The 16,893-nt window shown below is 35.1% G+C and overlaps 2 protein-coding genes and 1 long non-coding RNA gene across 3 annotated transcripts in view; all 3 read right to left on the bottom strand.

The window, feature by feature from the left end:
- LOC143629058 (uncharacterized) overlaps positions 1–16,893 on the bottom strand; it is a 134,132-nt gene that overhangs the window by 70,847 nt on the left and 46,392 nt on the right. The window lies entirely within an intron of this gene.
- LOC143629061 (uncharacterized) lies at positions 11,191–11,770 on the bottom strand. The gene is made up of 3 exons (XR_013152869.1): positions 11,656–11,770; positions 11,461–11,546; positions 11,191–11,302 (listed from the first exon to the last, which is right to left on the bottom strand). It is a non-coding gene; the product is annotated as an uncharacterized LOC143629061 (long non-coding RNA).
- Positions 11,859–14,989, bottom strand: LOC143628988 (serine/threonine-protein kinase 12-like). The gene is made up of 8 exons (XM_077098402.1): positions 14,740–14,989; positions 13,431–13,667; positions 13,247–13,321; positions 12,812–12,892; positions 12,640–12,734; positions 12,404–12,524; positions 12,259–12,338; positions 11,859–11,913 (listed from the first exon to the last, which is right to left on the bottom strand). Exons 1-8 carry the CDS (start codon positions 14,764–14,766, stop codon positions 11,859–11,861), a joined length of 771 nt encoding a protein of 256 aa, XP_076954517.1. The 5' UTR covers positions 14,767–14,989.

A 16,893-nucleotide genomic window follows, 5' to 3' on the forward strand; every position in this document is an offset into this window, starting at 1 on the left:
ATTTCGTAATTTTTTCTGAAAATTTTTATAGGCATTAAGCGCGGTCACTGCCAAATTATTTTTTCAAATAGCTACCGGTCACCACCAATTTTTTTTTTAAATATAATACCTATCTTTTTTTTTATAAAACATCACGGTTTTTGTAAACAAATGTTATAAAAATTGTAAAAAAAACTTAGTTTTTAATAACACTCAAATTTGGAGGGGGCTTGTTGTAAATTGTTGGATAGCATAACTTTAAATAAAAAACAAAAGACAAATGGGAATTAAAAAAAAGGATCGGCCTCAATCTCACGCACGCCCTCACCTGCTTCCTTTTCCCTTCTGCCTTTATGTTTGCCAATCGCCACCGACACCGACCCACCGCCCCACCGCCGTCCGCGCTCATCCATTGCCGCCGATCATCCCCGCTCATCCACCACCGCAAGGTAATACTTTATCTGCTCTTCCTTTGTGTTATCGTGTTGTCAAATCAATGATTATAAAATTAGGGTTTGTAATTGTGAATTGGAGATTTAAGGAAATTAGTTAATTAAGCTTGTAATAGGTATTGTATGATGAAATTTTACTCTAACTTAACCTATTGAATCTTCTTAATTAGGTAAATCATGAAGAAACAAGATACAATTTTTTCGTTTTTCAAAAAAAAGGATGATAAACAAACGAGTAAACGTCGAGCTGCTTTGTAATTCTTCTTCTAAGGTACTCACCCTCCTCTCGGCTCTCGTATTATTATCATATTATGGATATTTTAGGTCTAGTTTTTTTTTAATTGTAAGGACAATCGTTTTGAATGAATGAAAAAAAAATTATATATATGGATGTCATATTGTTTGATCCGACCCGAACCACCGACACGAATTGAATCGCCAACCCGAAAATTTTTTGATCCGTGACTTCGGTCACCGCCATGGCGAAGCCACTGTATGTATGTGTGTATGAGAGGGAGGGAGGGAGAGAGAGAAAAACATATGACCCACTATTTATATCCAAGGGTGCGCCGATCACATAAGAAAAGATGCTTGCAAATATAATTAAGTGGGCGTAATAGTTGGCCTATAACCCTATACAACCATACGGTACTCGAATAACTTTCAACTTTCAAACTTAAAAAATATCCATATTTGAAAAGAAAAGTAAAGCATATTGTTTACAAATAATTTAAAAGAGGTCTAATAAATGTGATCTAAACCAATCCGACATTCCACCGTCTAGTGACGGATTCAAGAATAATTTTTAACAAATGATTAAAAAGGCAAATATATAAATCGAATGAAAATATGTCATTCAAACCCTAAGGTAAAGAGAAAAACATAACATAGCTATTTGTATTATATGACAGAATCATTCATTCTAACTCGAAACTTACAACATTCGATTTAAGGAACATGAACACTCTATTATTCTATTCTAAACTCAAAAGATACCTTAAAATCTAAGTAGCGAATTACCGTTGGATCAAGAAATGCAGCGGCTCTTTTGAAAGTTAAAAGTGTGGCGGAGAAGGAGAAGACAAAGTGTCTTTTCATTTCATTTCATTTTATTTATTTAATTAATTATATTTTTTGGTGATCCCATTGGTTATGTTTCTATAGAATTGAATTGAGTTTCAAGCAAATATAACATACACATGTACATAATACATGTATACACGTCATAACAATAGCTTTGTTTAGTATGATCGGTTTTTGCCATTTAAAAGGGGTTACGGTGTAACTTTGTTGTCCTTCACCTGCTTCTCTAACGTTAGTCTGGGTTAAGTTTGTACCCCATGTGCCAAACACGTGCGAGGGCAGATTGGTAACTTTGCTTAAAGCAAATATAATCTTCAAATCATATACGAGCATATGGCAATGGTATGGAACCTCATTGATAGACTCACACAAGCCATCGCCATTGTAGCCGTCCATCAGTCGTGGCTGATTCTTCCATATTCCCCTCCCATCGCCACCACAAACCTGTGACCATATGGTTCTCCACTTACCCGATATATTAATGAACTATATATAACTTGTAGTCAATAGTCAATTTTTTTTTAACAGCAAAAGCCCAAACACCTGGAATCATCATTACAAATAATGATCTAAACAGAACATAATGACTTGATCTACCACCCCACAACTAAAAATACACGAAACAAAATACTAAAGCTAGACACGAATCAATAATTGTCATAAAAGAAGTCATAGTACATCTGTTGGACCAATTGTTATTAGATCAATAGTATTCTTTACCGTTAAAAATAGTAATTCTTTTAAATAGCGGTTAATGTGTTTCTTTCTTTTTTTATATGGAAAACAGTAAAATGATTCCACATATTTGCAATTAATGTGAAGTTGTCAACATCCTTATCTATGCTTATCATGATTGCTATATGCAGAGTCTAGTGGCACTTAAGGCGTGATTAAGATATCAGATATCACATCATAGTCGATTACATATATTATTTTTTTTGAAAAATTCTCACAATAGGCCATTTAAGGAGAATGAGTCTCAAAATAGACTACAAGTTTCAAAACTTTCATTAATAATCCACTAAAATCCATCTTCTCTGTGACATTTGGTTTCCTGTCGATGATTTTCGTCCCCCAGTGAAATAGTGACACGTGTAAAGATGTTGACACCCACCCATGAGATTTCAAAAAAAATCTGTCTGACCCGTGAAATTTCAAAGAAAATTAATCTTTCTGACACGTGATATTTCAAGCCAAGGCAGTCTCATCTATGAGTTTTTGAAAAAATTAAATCCACCTCTTTAATTCCACCATTGATTCACCACCACCACCACCGCCACTTGCCGGAAAATGGAGAAGACGAGGGAACCATTTATTCACCACCATCGCCGCCGCCACTTGCCGGAACCGGAGAAAATGACGGAACCATTGATTCACCACCACCACCACCACCACCACCACCGTAACTTGCCGGAAACGGGAGAAGACGACGAAGAAGACGACGTGATGCATATATGTTAATGTTGGAAGACGACGGAGTTGATTCACCATGAAATGGAGGCTAGCACGAAGACAACGGTGGCCGGATATGTTGATGTTGGATGGTGAAGGCGACGGTGTCCGGATATGGTGATGTTGGATGTTGAAGGACGGAGATGGTGATTAATTAATCGAAATTATTTCAAAGAAGTGAGGTGGTGGTGAATTAATGGTGGATAGAGGTGAATTCAAACTTTTTTCAAATCTCACGGAGTAGGTGGTTTTCAAGGAAACAGTTTTGATATCAAAACTCACGGGCCAGACGGATTTGGCTTGAAATCTTAGGGTCAGACAGATTTGGCTTGAAAATCTCATGGGTCAGACGAATTTGGCTTGAAATCTCACGGATTTGACACAAACCCAACTGTCACGAATCATACATATTTGACTTGAAATCTCAAGGGTTAATGGATTATTATGTGAATATTTGAAAATTTTGGCCTAAATTAAGAATCTCTCTCCTTAATTGGCTTATTTTAGGAAATTTCTCTATTTTTTTCCTTAACAAACACAATTATATTAGTTACTTTATAAATGTATAAATAATAGCATTTATGATTTTCTACACTACTGTAAAATCAGGATAACGAAAAAGTAATAAAACTTTACAAAGTTTTGTTTGTGAAATACGTTTGAAAGTACTTCATACCCGAGTGAATTTTTCTGAGATGATATGTAAAGGGTCCATATTGATTTTGATGTTTCAGACATGGCTCCGCAGAACACCATTATGAAGGAAACCTATCGCTATGAAGAAAACCCTCTTAAAGACCCGAAGCTTTAATTATCGACCTCATGTCATTAGACTAGAATGTGAACTATACTTTACAAAGTTAATAAGTTTGGATTTGATTAGATCAAACTTTATAGTCCGTATAATAAAAACTTGATTGTAATATTTAGCTTGGTATATATAACGCATGACTTGAATCCGTGTGAAGCGTAAGAGTGTGTATACTTTATACACATGACTCCGAGTTTTAGATTAGGAAAAACATGACTTTGAGTTTTAGATTAGGAAAAAGATAGAGTTTTCCATAAGAAGTCTAAGAAACCATATGATGTGGGTTAAGTTGGTCTGTATTTTGGTAATCTAATCCATGTGAACTAATCCATGTGATAGTGTGTGTTGCTGCTGAGGTAGATTGATAAGCTAAATTAGCTTACCGGTTGTCACGACACGTACTCTCTGAATGATCAAAACATGAGAGTTACTATAGTTTTTTATAATGGTTTTTAGTGCCAACAAGCAGAGGCTAAGCCTTCGCCTACTTAGCCGACATGGCACACTATGATTGGTTAAATGTAGGGTAGACTATAAATGTGAGTTTGATTATATATATTTGACAGTGTTTTAAACTATCCACAATACTCAATTGGGTATTCTTTAGACGAAATATCAACCGTCTATACTGATTTTGCAGGTCCAAGTCTGATTCACCCAATGACATCATGAAAAGGAAACCTACCCCCACTATCAGACAACTTCCTTGAGTCGAGTTTTGAATGAGACCATAAGATCTCAAACATTAACCGTTACTTATGTTACCAAACTAGAAGGCCATCTGCATGAGGTTGATTATAGATGACTATTTATAAAAATTCTATGGTCCACATAATTATTTTGGCATTTTTTTTCTTATATTAAAATTTTGTTTTTGTTTTATTTTATAGAAAAAAGAAAATGTTCTTAGCATAATCTAAAAAATTATTTCTATATAGAAGTCTAGAAAATAGAAACATCTTTAAAAAGATATGGCGTACGAATGTCATACTATTTTGGTGATTTTTCCGATTAAGATAATATATAAGAAGGTACAACCACAAATTACATAGGAAAAGACGTTTGCAAATATAATCAAGTGGGCATAACAGTTGTCCTATAATATACAAACTTTTAACTTTCAAAGTATAAAAAATAGGGTCCAACTAGGGACACACTGTACGTTACGTATAGGACTATACGGGACTCTATACGTCTCATATGGACTATACGAGGGGTATATGAGACCCTCCGTATAGGCCTATACAAGACGTATTGATTGGTTTTTTAGCAAAAAGGTGTGTGTCCCTAAAATTCCCTAAAAAATGGAAATATTCATCTTTGAAAAGAAAAGAAAAACATTGTTTACAAATAATTTAAAAGAGGTCTAATAAGAGTGATCATCATCATCATCATCATCATCGTACTCGGTATATCCCACCAATAGCAATGCTATGGTAGGGTCTGAGGAGGGTAAGATGTAGACAGCCTTACCTCTATCCCATAGGGATAGAGAGGCTGCTTCCGGTGAGACCCCCGGCTCGATAGTAGTTTTGCATCAAGCCTTGGACATAAGGCACATAGCACTCAATCATCGGGACACCGGCTGATTGGTGCATGTGCCCTTGTCTTTCGGCTATCAACGCCACCACATGATGCCTGATTAACCTTCCGCCACTTTTAACGTTATTTTCACGAGATTAGTAAAATAACGTCAAAATTAGTAAATAAGAGTGATCTAAACCAATATGATATTTTATCATCTAGTAACAGATTCAAGATTTTTTTTTAAAGGGTTCACTATTTTTCAATGTTTCAATTTCAAATTAGTTATAAAAATATTCAGATAGGTTCAAGTCAGGCAGGGGTGATCCAACCATTTTAGGAGTCTAAAGTAGGGGTGTGTTTTTTAACCGTACCCGAATAACAAACCCGAACCGAAGTGACCCGAGACCCAAATAACCCAACCCGAATTCACACGGGCCGATTAAACTCCCAACCTGAACCCGAGATAAAATATTCGATTCGGCATTTGGGTTGAAATACCCAGATTCGGGTTGACCCGAATAACCCGAAGTATAATACATCAATGCATGTATCCCTAATTTTATAGGGTAGTTTAGCGGTGAAGTAGCACGGTGACCTTACATATTATTGTTCGGTTGTTCTCAAGACTCCAATTAATATTGGATCTATCACATCCCAATGTATTAATGACCATAAAGCATGCTGAGAATGTATCTTCAATTCAAAAACTTAAATAGTATGTATTTAAACCAATATTTATTGAGCATGTTTCTTCAATCTACACAAGTATTAATCCACAGGCTATAACGCTCCTTAATCCCGTCTAATGCATTCTTGTATGATAAATTCCATGTTTTGCTAAATAATATATGCTATTGTTGAATATGGCTGTATATTATGGTTTTATAATGGCTTGGAATATGGTTTTTTAATTTATGATATTATTAAAGGTGGAATTTTTTTTTTAAAATTTGTTAAACCCAAAACCCAACCCGAGTTTACCTGACCTGTATAACTCGAAACCCGAACAAACCAAACTTTTTTGGGTCGGTTCTTGGGTCAATTTATTTTGAGCTCAAACCCGAACAACCGAACCCAAACAACCCAAAACCCGAAGAACACCCCTAGTCTAAAGCAACCTAAAACCCAAGGCATTTGATAATATATATATGTTAACCTAACACGCGCAAAATTAGCTAATAGGATTTTATGTGGGGTGTAATTGTAGTTATTACGGTTCGTCTAAAAATGGTCTTTGGTTTATATCATTATGGGTTAAGACGGGTCTACCGTAATATTTTAAAGATTAACATAATATAACAAAATATTCATTTGAATGTGGTATGTAAGAATCAGTTAAAGCTCAACCGACAATGCAAAATTAAAACAGATCTATTAGTTGCATATTCATACATATATATATATATATATGTGTGAAAATTGATCAAATGGGTAAAAATTCAAACATAGAAAACTTATGCAACCAAAGAAATCTAACATACATACAATTATACACAAGCTAGCGAGCAACAAAGATGCTAAATTTAATAATAATAAAAAATCAACCGCCGTCCATCACCACCATCACCGTCCACCCACCACCACCGTCCATCACCACCACTGCAACCGTCCATCACCACCTCCCACTGTCCACCACCACCGTTCATCGCCTACCACAATCGTCTGCCACCAATCGTCCACCACCACCCACTTCCACAATTCGTACACCACCACCAATTATTTAGCAGCCTGCAGATGTTAAATGACTTCTATCTACTGTGATATGTATGACAGGTAACTAATTTTCAGCTTATGCAGACGATATCTAGTTTATAAAACAAACAATTATATTTTCAGATTGCAGACCTTCAGACCACATCTTCGGTTGCATACATAAACTCAGATTGCAGACAATTTTTTGTCTAAAAAACAAACACCACCTTAGTTGCAATTCATACACATTTGCCACTATGACCTCAAATTAAATAGTTAAAATCACAATAGCATGGGACCTTAATAAGCCTAACCTCAGCTAAACAAACAAAAACTTGACTCGAGGTTATTAAGGAGTTTAAACTTTAAACTTAAGCATACACTAGGTTTGCTAAGGCTCGTGACTGCAAGCCTATATAATCTTTTCATACAAGACTCACACTCAGACTCGATAACTAAATAAGCTTTATTTAAGACGATAATGCTCAGCTCCTTTCAAACTTTCTATTGGTCCGATTTATTAAATTCCACATTAAATTTTGTTTGTTTTCTCACATTTATACACACGTTCAATTTTGAAAGTCAGAACTCAGCTTGTCACCTTATTTCCATATTTGGCAAAACATTGAACTAGATTCCTCATATACAGCTGGTAAAGTTAAACCACTTAATTGTTCTTCTTCTTCTTCATCTTGATTGGTTCAAACTTCAAATCATAAACCCACCTGCTTCCAAGGATATCAAATCTCTTTCTTACCAGGTGCGTCTTCTCTCATCTCTATAATAATGGGAAGACTGAAGCACCCGGTCTCTTGAATTATTAATAAAGTTAATATTTATTTTGATATTTTTATTTTAGTTACTAGAATTATAATAGGTTTAGGAAATGTGTTGTCTTTTGAGAGAAAGTTTAGCATCAGTCTTGGAGAGCGAGTTTAGTAGATCTAGAAATAGGGGTCTGGCTATTGTTTTGTATGTCAAGAGGTCTCTTTTCTTCGTATATTCGTTAAGCTCCTTTGATTATATGAAAAGAGTCTGAGCGTTGTGTCAGAAAATGTGATATTCTATTTATTCTCTAAGAACATTTAATTGTATGAAAAGTCAAATGACTGAAATTGATAAAAAAGAACAAATGATTACACACTGATCGAAATAGAATTACATGGAACTTCAGACGACTCTCATCGGATTGAATACCAAGAATAAGATTTATTATGACGAATGCTTATTTAATCTTAAATATCGTAGAGCCTGTATTTATACTTGAACTCTAACCAAGGGAGCGTCCTTCAATCAATGGCTCCTTTCCATATGTGATTAGGGCTTGAAGCAACCGACCGTTTGTAGACGGTGAGATACGATCAATAGAGATTATGTGTGAGCAAAGAACAAGCATGTAGATCCATATCCAAACAAGCCCAAGTACACAATAGGCCAATAGCTCAAATGAAGGCAACTAGAGTAATGTTATGAATTATGAAATTGAAATGATTAATTTTAACAGTCACCCCAATATTGCGTATGTTCATTTGTTTGATCTGATTGTTTGATCCGTATGAGCCAACACTCCTTGCAAACGTTTCCTGAACATGTTTTGGTCATGATCGGGTTAAGTCGAAACTGGCCGTATGTGAATTCCGAGCCTATTTTGAAACTTGGGGATGAGGGTATGATATGGTTAATTTGGTTGTGTAAATTGTTAATAGTTTGTGTTTGTGTGACATTCGTTAAAATTCGTACTGCAGAAATGGGTTTGCTCAAGTATATCCAGATTAAGGGTCTAGGGGATGTTAATCTTGCTACGCGTTCTCTTGCTGAAAACGAAGACAATGTTCTGGACCGAACAATCGGTGTTAGCTATGAAGGTGGCTCAAGTCGTGTTCAACCCGACATTGAAAAATCGGTTTTGGGTCACGAAACCGAGCTGGATCCAATGGTGGTTTCTAACACGAAAGATGTTCCGGAGAAACAGACCCTTTGTGAAGGTGGAAAGAAACAGCAGCCGGAGGTATCGGCTTCTTCTTCAAAGAAAAGGAAGTTTGTAGTTTTGGTTTCGACTTCTAGTGAAGATAGCCGGTCTCATGAAAATAAAGATGACGTGGGTGTATGTGTATCTAGTCATGACAAGCAAGGAAAAAAGGTTGTTATATCAAAACCGGGTGACGAGAAGGAAGAGGATGACCCGAAGCCTGATGTCTATTGCTTAAACCAGGCAGGTTTTGTGAAACACCTTGTAGGGTCGGTACCGGAGTTTCGCAAGTGGCATGAGAAAGAAACGAAGAAGGAAGTCCGTTTGCGTAATCAGATTTCTCGGTATCGCCTGCAAATGAAACTTGAGCATGCGAAGAATGTGAAGTTGGCGAAGAAGGTGAAGAAATTAAAGAAACTGAGGAGGATGATTTTGGATAAAGGAAAAGAGGTTGCTGAGGGTGAGGTAACAAATATTAATTTTATTGGTTATAAATTATTATAATCAATGTTGTAAAAATAGGTTTACAAGGCCGAGTACTCGCTACAAGGCATGGCATCGAGGCAAGTTTCATTAACTTTGCCTAGTTACTAAGAATCGCTCAAAGTTGGTCAACCTCAGCCAGAATCACATATAGTCGGTTAACTTTGGCCAATTTTGACTTAAAATAATAAAACATCATTCGCATTTCTGTAATATTAAAGAAAAAATATCATTTTTTTTAATTAATGATTATCAAATTTTAGAATAATTTAGTATTTAAAAATGTATTTCTCTTATTTATATTGATATCCACTTAGTTTCTTATAAATATTAATAAACTTATCATATTTGACATACATATAATTTCCAAAAATTAATTTGCTTTATATTTACCATTTCCGAGTACTCTCCGAGTAATCCGAGTACACCCAACTCCCCAGTCGGCCGCCTAGGGTCCGCCTAGCGACTTTTGCAACCTTGATTTTAATGAATATTAATTTTGAATTAACAAATATACTGTAATGCAGGAGAAGTTGAAGCAGGCTTATGAGGAGCTTGAGCTACAACGGGAGGTGGTTGAGAAGCTGAATGCGGAGCTTGAGCTAAAGAATGAAACGGTGGATAAGCTGAACGCGAAGATTGAGCTTGAGAAAGCTGGCAGGACGCAAGAGCGTGTCGTTAGAGAATTTATTGCAGCGGGTTTTGTCTGAGCGACGGTGGTTGATCCAGGAAGGTTTCGAGTATGTGATAAACAGATTGCACAAAAGTGGGGAATATAATCGACTGTTGGCGGCTGTGCAAAAAAAATTATGGGAATCAGGGGCTCACTATGGCGTTGAACAAGGTTACGAATGCTGCAAAGCTGGTGTGGCGTTGGAGGATGTCTTGCTGTATAAGTCTAAGACGCATGAAGAGTTTCTCAAGGCCGTTGTTGAGCTGGAACACACGCGCTTCCCCTATGTTGTAGCCTTGTCGCAATGTGCAGACTGTACGCTTGATGAGTTAATAGCGTTGAAGCCTGTAGAGATGGAGGAAGAAGATGAAGCTGCGGTTGGTGGTAATCAGATAATGTAGTTGTGCAGTTTGCATCTGTTTGTTTTTGAATTTGGTTCAAGTGGATCAATTAATGCATGTAATGGAATATCATCGGCTTGGTCGAATGCGAAACGTTTGACCTTATAAAAGTCAAACTGAACTCTTTGCCATATAAACTAATTCTTTTTAGCAGTAGTTATAAATTTATAATGAAATCAAGAAAACTTAGAAATAGCTAAATGCTTAAAAAAAATTCTTTATTTATAAATGCATCTTAAGATGAAGCATCACATTCCATAATTCATATCTTATCATGTATACAAACACACACACCAACATAATGCACCATCATTAAGAGCAAGAGAACCTAAACGTATACACGTATGTATGAATATATCATACACACAGTGCCAAAAACATGTCTTGAAATGATAACAACTCATAAGATTGCACAGGTTCGACACAATCCAACGCCCGCCTTCGTATGCTCATTCTCCAAAATGTTTTCAAGTTCGGTTATTATGTCTTCAAACTTTGGCCTCACATCAGGATTCCGGTGCCAACATCTTTTTAGGAGCCTGTAAAATTGATATTATTAAGATGCTAACAAACTTTTAGCTAATTGTTATAACTATCCCTAATCGACCCGTTTTCATATAAATGGATTTAAATTTTATGAAGTAAATTTGAAGTAGCTTACATCCTCACAGATTCAGGGTATAGATACGAAGATAATGGTGGCCTCGAGTCCTCATATGCTCGTTGGTCAGCCACATGTTCGGGTGGTTCTTCTCTATTAGATGGCCCGCCTTGAAACATCTAATGCCACATATAGACACAGCATTTTAATATGCAAACCATAAATAAATAATAAGCAGTTTCAATGAAATCACAAAGATCAAGTCTTTGCAAACTTTTGACTATAAAAGTCAAAAGGTAAAAGTCAAACTATGCAATAAGAAGTGAGTGTGATTTACTTCGTGAACAATCAAAGCGAACGAGAAAACATCAACACTCTTGCCATATGATTCCCTACGATATACTTCAGGAGCCATGTATCGATCTGAAAGAAGCACAAAAGGAAAAGGATTAAATAATCCAAAAAAATGTTAAAAAAGATAAAAAAAAATAAAAAGACTTCATTTTTATGATAAAATATCAGATTTTATTACATGATCCAGTTCCTCCAGTCATTTTGTAGCCATAAACATCTTTCTCCTGTGCAATTTTGCTTAAACCAAAGTCTGTAACTTTTAAACGTCCGGCTTCATCTTGCAATACATTTCTGAAGGATTTTTATTTTTGTGTGGAAGTTAAACGATTGTTATTTTAGTTCATACTCGAAAACAAAGATTGTCTGGTGTGTACCTCGGTGTCAAATCCTGTGAATTATGGCATGCGGTTTATGGTGATGAAGATAATTCATACCCCTGTATCATACAAAATCGATTTTCATGTGTGAAAATTCAAAAATTTAAGCCGACTCTTCAACTTTTCAAGAAAATGTAGATGCTAAAAATGAAATTGATAAAAGCTAAAAATTTTAAAACTTTTTGGTGTTAAGTTTGAAAAGAAATTCCACATCAAATTTGGATTAGAAAAAATAATCTGTTTGACCTCATAAAAGTCAAACTTTACTCTTGCGGATGATTTTGGATGAATATAAGACCCCAATGAATGTTCAAATCTTGATTTTGCATTCGGTACAACTATTTTTTTCATAGTGTACAATCTTAAATGAGGTTAACAAATAATAGAAGTGAGAAATGACATACCTTGCAATATCCAAAGCATAAGAAACAACAGTCAATGGATCAAGTCTTCCTTTCTTTTTTAGAATATCATACAAACTTCCCTAAAAGAATCCCACATTTTTAAGTAAACGCTAAATCAATGAACCCAAAAATAAAAAATACCCACATTTTTTAGATATTCCGTTAAGAAAATAAGCCGGTCCGAGTCTTTCAAAACACCAAGAAATTGCACTATGTTCGGGTGACGCAACTTTTGCCATAACGCAAGTTCCTTCAAAAACGCTTTTCTGTAAACATATTATAAAACAGAAAGTCAGATGACCAAATGAATACCAATGAGTTCATTGACTTTATGAGAGTCAAACAGACTACTAGGTTTGACTTTAATTGGTCAAAGCTAACCTCACTTTCTCATTTGATGCAATCGAAGACCGGATTGTCTTTGCAGCGACTTCTGTACCGCGCCACTTTACTTTATAAACTTCACCATATGCACCCTGCTGACATTAGCAAGTTTCTAACATAAAACTAATTTCAAAATATAATATTTTAACGATTTAGATGAAGTATTTACTTCGCCAATAAGAACTGCTTCTTTCAATTGAACTTCAGTGTAATGAATCCAGTAACATGGAGTCTGAGAATCAGCTACAATCTGTAGAAAGATATGGTTTGACTTTTGAGGTCAAACAGATACTCTTGAACTACAAATATTAAGATTACTTTTGATGTTGTGATAATATTATTAAACTTATATCATTATGTTTCATTAACATTTACTATTTAGATTATCAGTTCCATATACTTAAAACACTTATCCATTAGTCACATTTCATAAAAATCAAATCATTCAAAAGGCTAAAATGGTAATTTACAGTGTTTCAAACTATCCATTCATAACATTTATCAAACAAAAGTCATGGTCCATTTTGCATCTGGTAAACAATAGGTTTGACTACAAGGCAGACATTTTCATTGACTCGTTTTCAATAAAGGGAAAATAAGGTACCGGATCAATTCCTCCATGCGCCTTAAGGATTTCGCAAATATCCAAATGGCCTGCGCCAAGTGCATCCGAAAGTGGCTGCAAATATTAATCAAAACCAACCTCAGCAACAACAATAATAATAATGCGCATCAAAACACCACCTAAATTTACAATTTCATGATCTTGTTAAAAGAATAACACTTACGGTCCGACCCCATCGGTCAGTAGAGTTAACATCCGCCCCTTTCTCAAGAAGTAAAAGAACAATTTCGGTACAACCTTCACAAGCAGCTAAATGAAGTGCGGTTCTTTTATCATAATCTCCTACATTAGGTTCCACACCCTTATCAAGCTCTTGCATAACTCCCCATTTGTTGCCCTTACCCGAGCAGTAAAGAAGACGGTAGGGCCCGTCTGAGTCGGTTTTTTGCACTTGACTTTGCTGCAAACATAAGATAGAATTAGTAATCATGCAAAAAGAGGACAAATGTTGTAAAAAACTGAAAAAGATTGCTATATATTATACCTAGAAATTAGTATCACTGAATGCACTAAATTTGATAAGACTTGGAAACTAGAGATGTGGTTTGACTTTTTTTTGTCAAACAAGTTACCACTGGGACTCATAAGTAAAGGCTTAAACAAGGTTATTAGTGTGAATTGCGCATAAAATGTTATAAAAAAGATTTAATCTTTAAAAACTAACACTGGTACTATGCTGGTTTGGATATGGAGACTTGCTTGTCTGAATTATGAACATGTTATTTCAAAAGAAAAGAAGTGGATGTATTAAAATGCATAAACAACAAGAACTCGGGTCATATTTTGATTATTTTCCCCAACTGCACCAAACATATAAAGGATTGTAAGCCTGCAAAATCTTATATTTACTTAAAGAGACAGCTTCTAAACTTAAGGGAAGATTGAAAAGTTGACTTTTTGGTCAAATGAAAGACAGGTTAGAATTTAGAATCACTAAAAAATGTAGAATGAACTCATTGTTGGGTTCATCTACGATTGCAAGAAGTGAAAGGGGGCGACGACGGGTTGGGGCAGCCAGCCCTAGCTCGTTTGTTATCCTGCTTATATTATTAATTAACATTGTAATCTCGTGTAGTTGTAATTGATTATCACTTAAATAAATTATACCAAGTTACCACCTTTAGACCAAACCACGTTAAATCCCCGACATTTGTGTCGTATTATTGCTTTTGTATAGCGTTCGTGTGGTTTAATCCTAAGTTCCTAACAGTCATGGGCCAAAAAAAAAATAAAAATTCCTACAACAAGAATCCTAGTTTGACCACAAGATTCAAACGTTATCTTATTAATTCAAATAAGTAAAATGAATCAACTACAAAAACATGATCGTATATATAATATATACCATATTCACAAGCATGCTTCTTAAAACTTCAAACGCTACATGCATACCAATAAACATAAGTTCAGACAAAATATATATAAACATGAAAACAATAATGTTATGATCTGAATTTAGGATTAAAACTGACCATGGAAGGTGATGTTGAGGAATCCATGATTCCAAGATTCTTTTGTTGAAGATGAAAGTAAACAGCTTGAAGATGAGCATTGAAGATTTATAAATAATAATATGGGCCGATGGTTTTAAGGAAGATGCAAATAAAAAGACAGAAAAACTGAGTCACCAAGAAATGTAAAATGGTTTGATTGTTTAAGAGAAAAAGAAAAAACATTGAGTAAGTCGCCATGTTTGATTGGTGGGAATTAGCAAATGAAAGGAGTAGTGGTAAATTTGGTGGAGAAAGAACAGTTAATTTATTATTATTATTATTATTATTTTTTATCTTTTTGGGTTTGTGTAGCTTAGAAGTAGAAAGTAAACGAGCATGTAAATCGTTGTTCAGAAAAAAAATAATAATAAAGGGATCTTGGTTTTCTATTATCATTTGAAAGATTGCACGTGAATGAGGTATCGTGCATAGAGATGGATCAAACGGTCTCATGAACATTGAACGGTTATAAATTAAAAATAAAATATAATAAATCCATATTCAATTTCTCTTATTAATACCCCTTCAACAAAATCATAAACAGAATCACGCAAATGTTATCATATTGCTAAGTTTAAACAACCCTTTTTCCGTATTTACATATTTTAGGGTTAGCATGTATACACCTATTCAAACGAACTATGTTTATTCATATCTCAAATTTCAAATACACACCCTCATGTTCTATTGTGATTCATTACTTGTTGGTTGCTTATGCCTTAAATAATTATGTTTTATGAGTTTAATTGCTAATTGGTCTTATTATCCTCACTAGCTTCATTTAGTATGATCATCCTATTAGTTTGGTTTATCCAAATAAAACGGATCCTAATTTACATTATTTCATATTTATTTATACTTATGATTAATCTACGATGCACGTGGGTTGTATGATTTTTGCCTTATAAAATATATATAAAACTTGTGTAATTTTCACCAACTTTCAGTGGACTATTTTATTTTTATATATGCTACATTTATTTTGTGTGAAGATTTGCCATGTTATGAAGACATCTAGTAGACCCTCGGATTTCAAAAGGATGGAATATTGAATTGTTTTGATTAATTTGTTATTGTGTAGTATCTTGGAATATATAATAAACTTAATAAATAATTAGTGTCATGACCTTATGAGCTATCAATGTATCAGCGTGACATTTTCCGTTTCGGTTGAGATGTTACAGAAAGGACCAGTAGCTTAGAAGGAGCTCACTTAAGTTGTTTTGTAGTGGTTAAGGTCAAAACAAGTGATACAAAAAGAGTTAATTTGGTTCGGGCTGGGTTGGGACCAGTTATGCATTGAATGCAATCCTTGTGTCACGCGTTTATCGACACCGGTTACGCGTTCGATATCGCGTTACACACATATTATTGTTAGGTTACGCACGTCTTGTTGTTAGGTTAGGCGTGTACTGGCTCTCTCTCGATATCTCTCTCAATTCTAAAATGGTTGTGCGTCAAATGTCGTGTTTGAGCTCATACCCTACAGCATCGCGCGGGCACCCATATAGTGTATATAAATACAAAAAAAATATACCTTGAACAAAGTCTTCAGACAAGTCAATCCATGCATATAAGAGAATGGTTGCAGGCTTTGAGGGGGTGGCATTGCTGATCGATAACCCCTTGTTAGTTAGGGAAAGAAGGGGTTACTTGAATCGTCAATACGCGTGCATCGGATACCATGGGTTCGGGTCCGTGTCGTATTCGTATTCAGGTTTGAGTTTGGGTTCATGCTTGAAATTTTGGGATTTGATTTTTTTGTTGGAGAAGTGTATATAGAATTTTGGGGATTTGATCTGTTTGTTGGAAAAAAGAGTGTTTGTTTTATATATAAACAAATAATTTTTTTTTAAAAAAAGAAAGGATCATGTAACCATTGGAGAACAACCCTAGCTCACCACTTTTCACCTTGCCGCACCATTAAATATTTATCGGATGCCCTCTTGTCGCCCCTCCATAATTGCGACACGATATTTGATGGTAAAACCCGCCAGCTCGGCCATGTAACGAATAGGCTAATTATCAACATATTAATTTAGAGCATTCACATCCTTACCATATTCAGAGTGATGTTTTTATAATATAAAGAATAGTTTAGAGTGTTGTGAGTGGAGAAAAAAGACATGTAGT

Source organism: Bidens hawaiensis, unplaced genomic scaffold (assembly GCF_021521415.1).
Source record: "Bidens hawaiensis isolate Kalapana, Puna unplaced genomic scaffold, B.hawaiensis_p1.1 tig00005142_1, whole genome shotgun sequence".
Classification (NCBI taxonomy): domain Eukaryota; kingdom Viridiplantae; phylum Streptophyta; class Magnoliopsida; order Asterales; family Asteraceae; genus Bidens; species Bidens hawaiensis.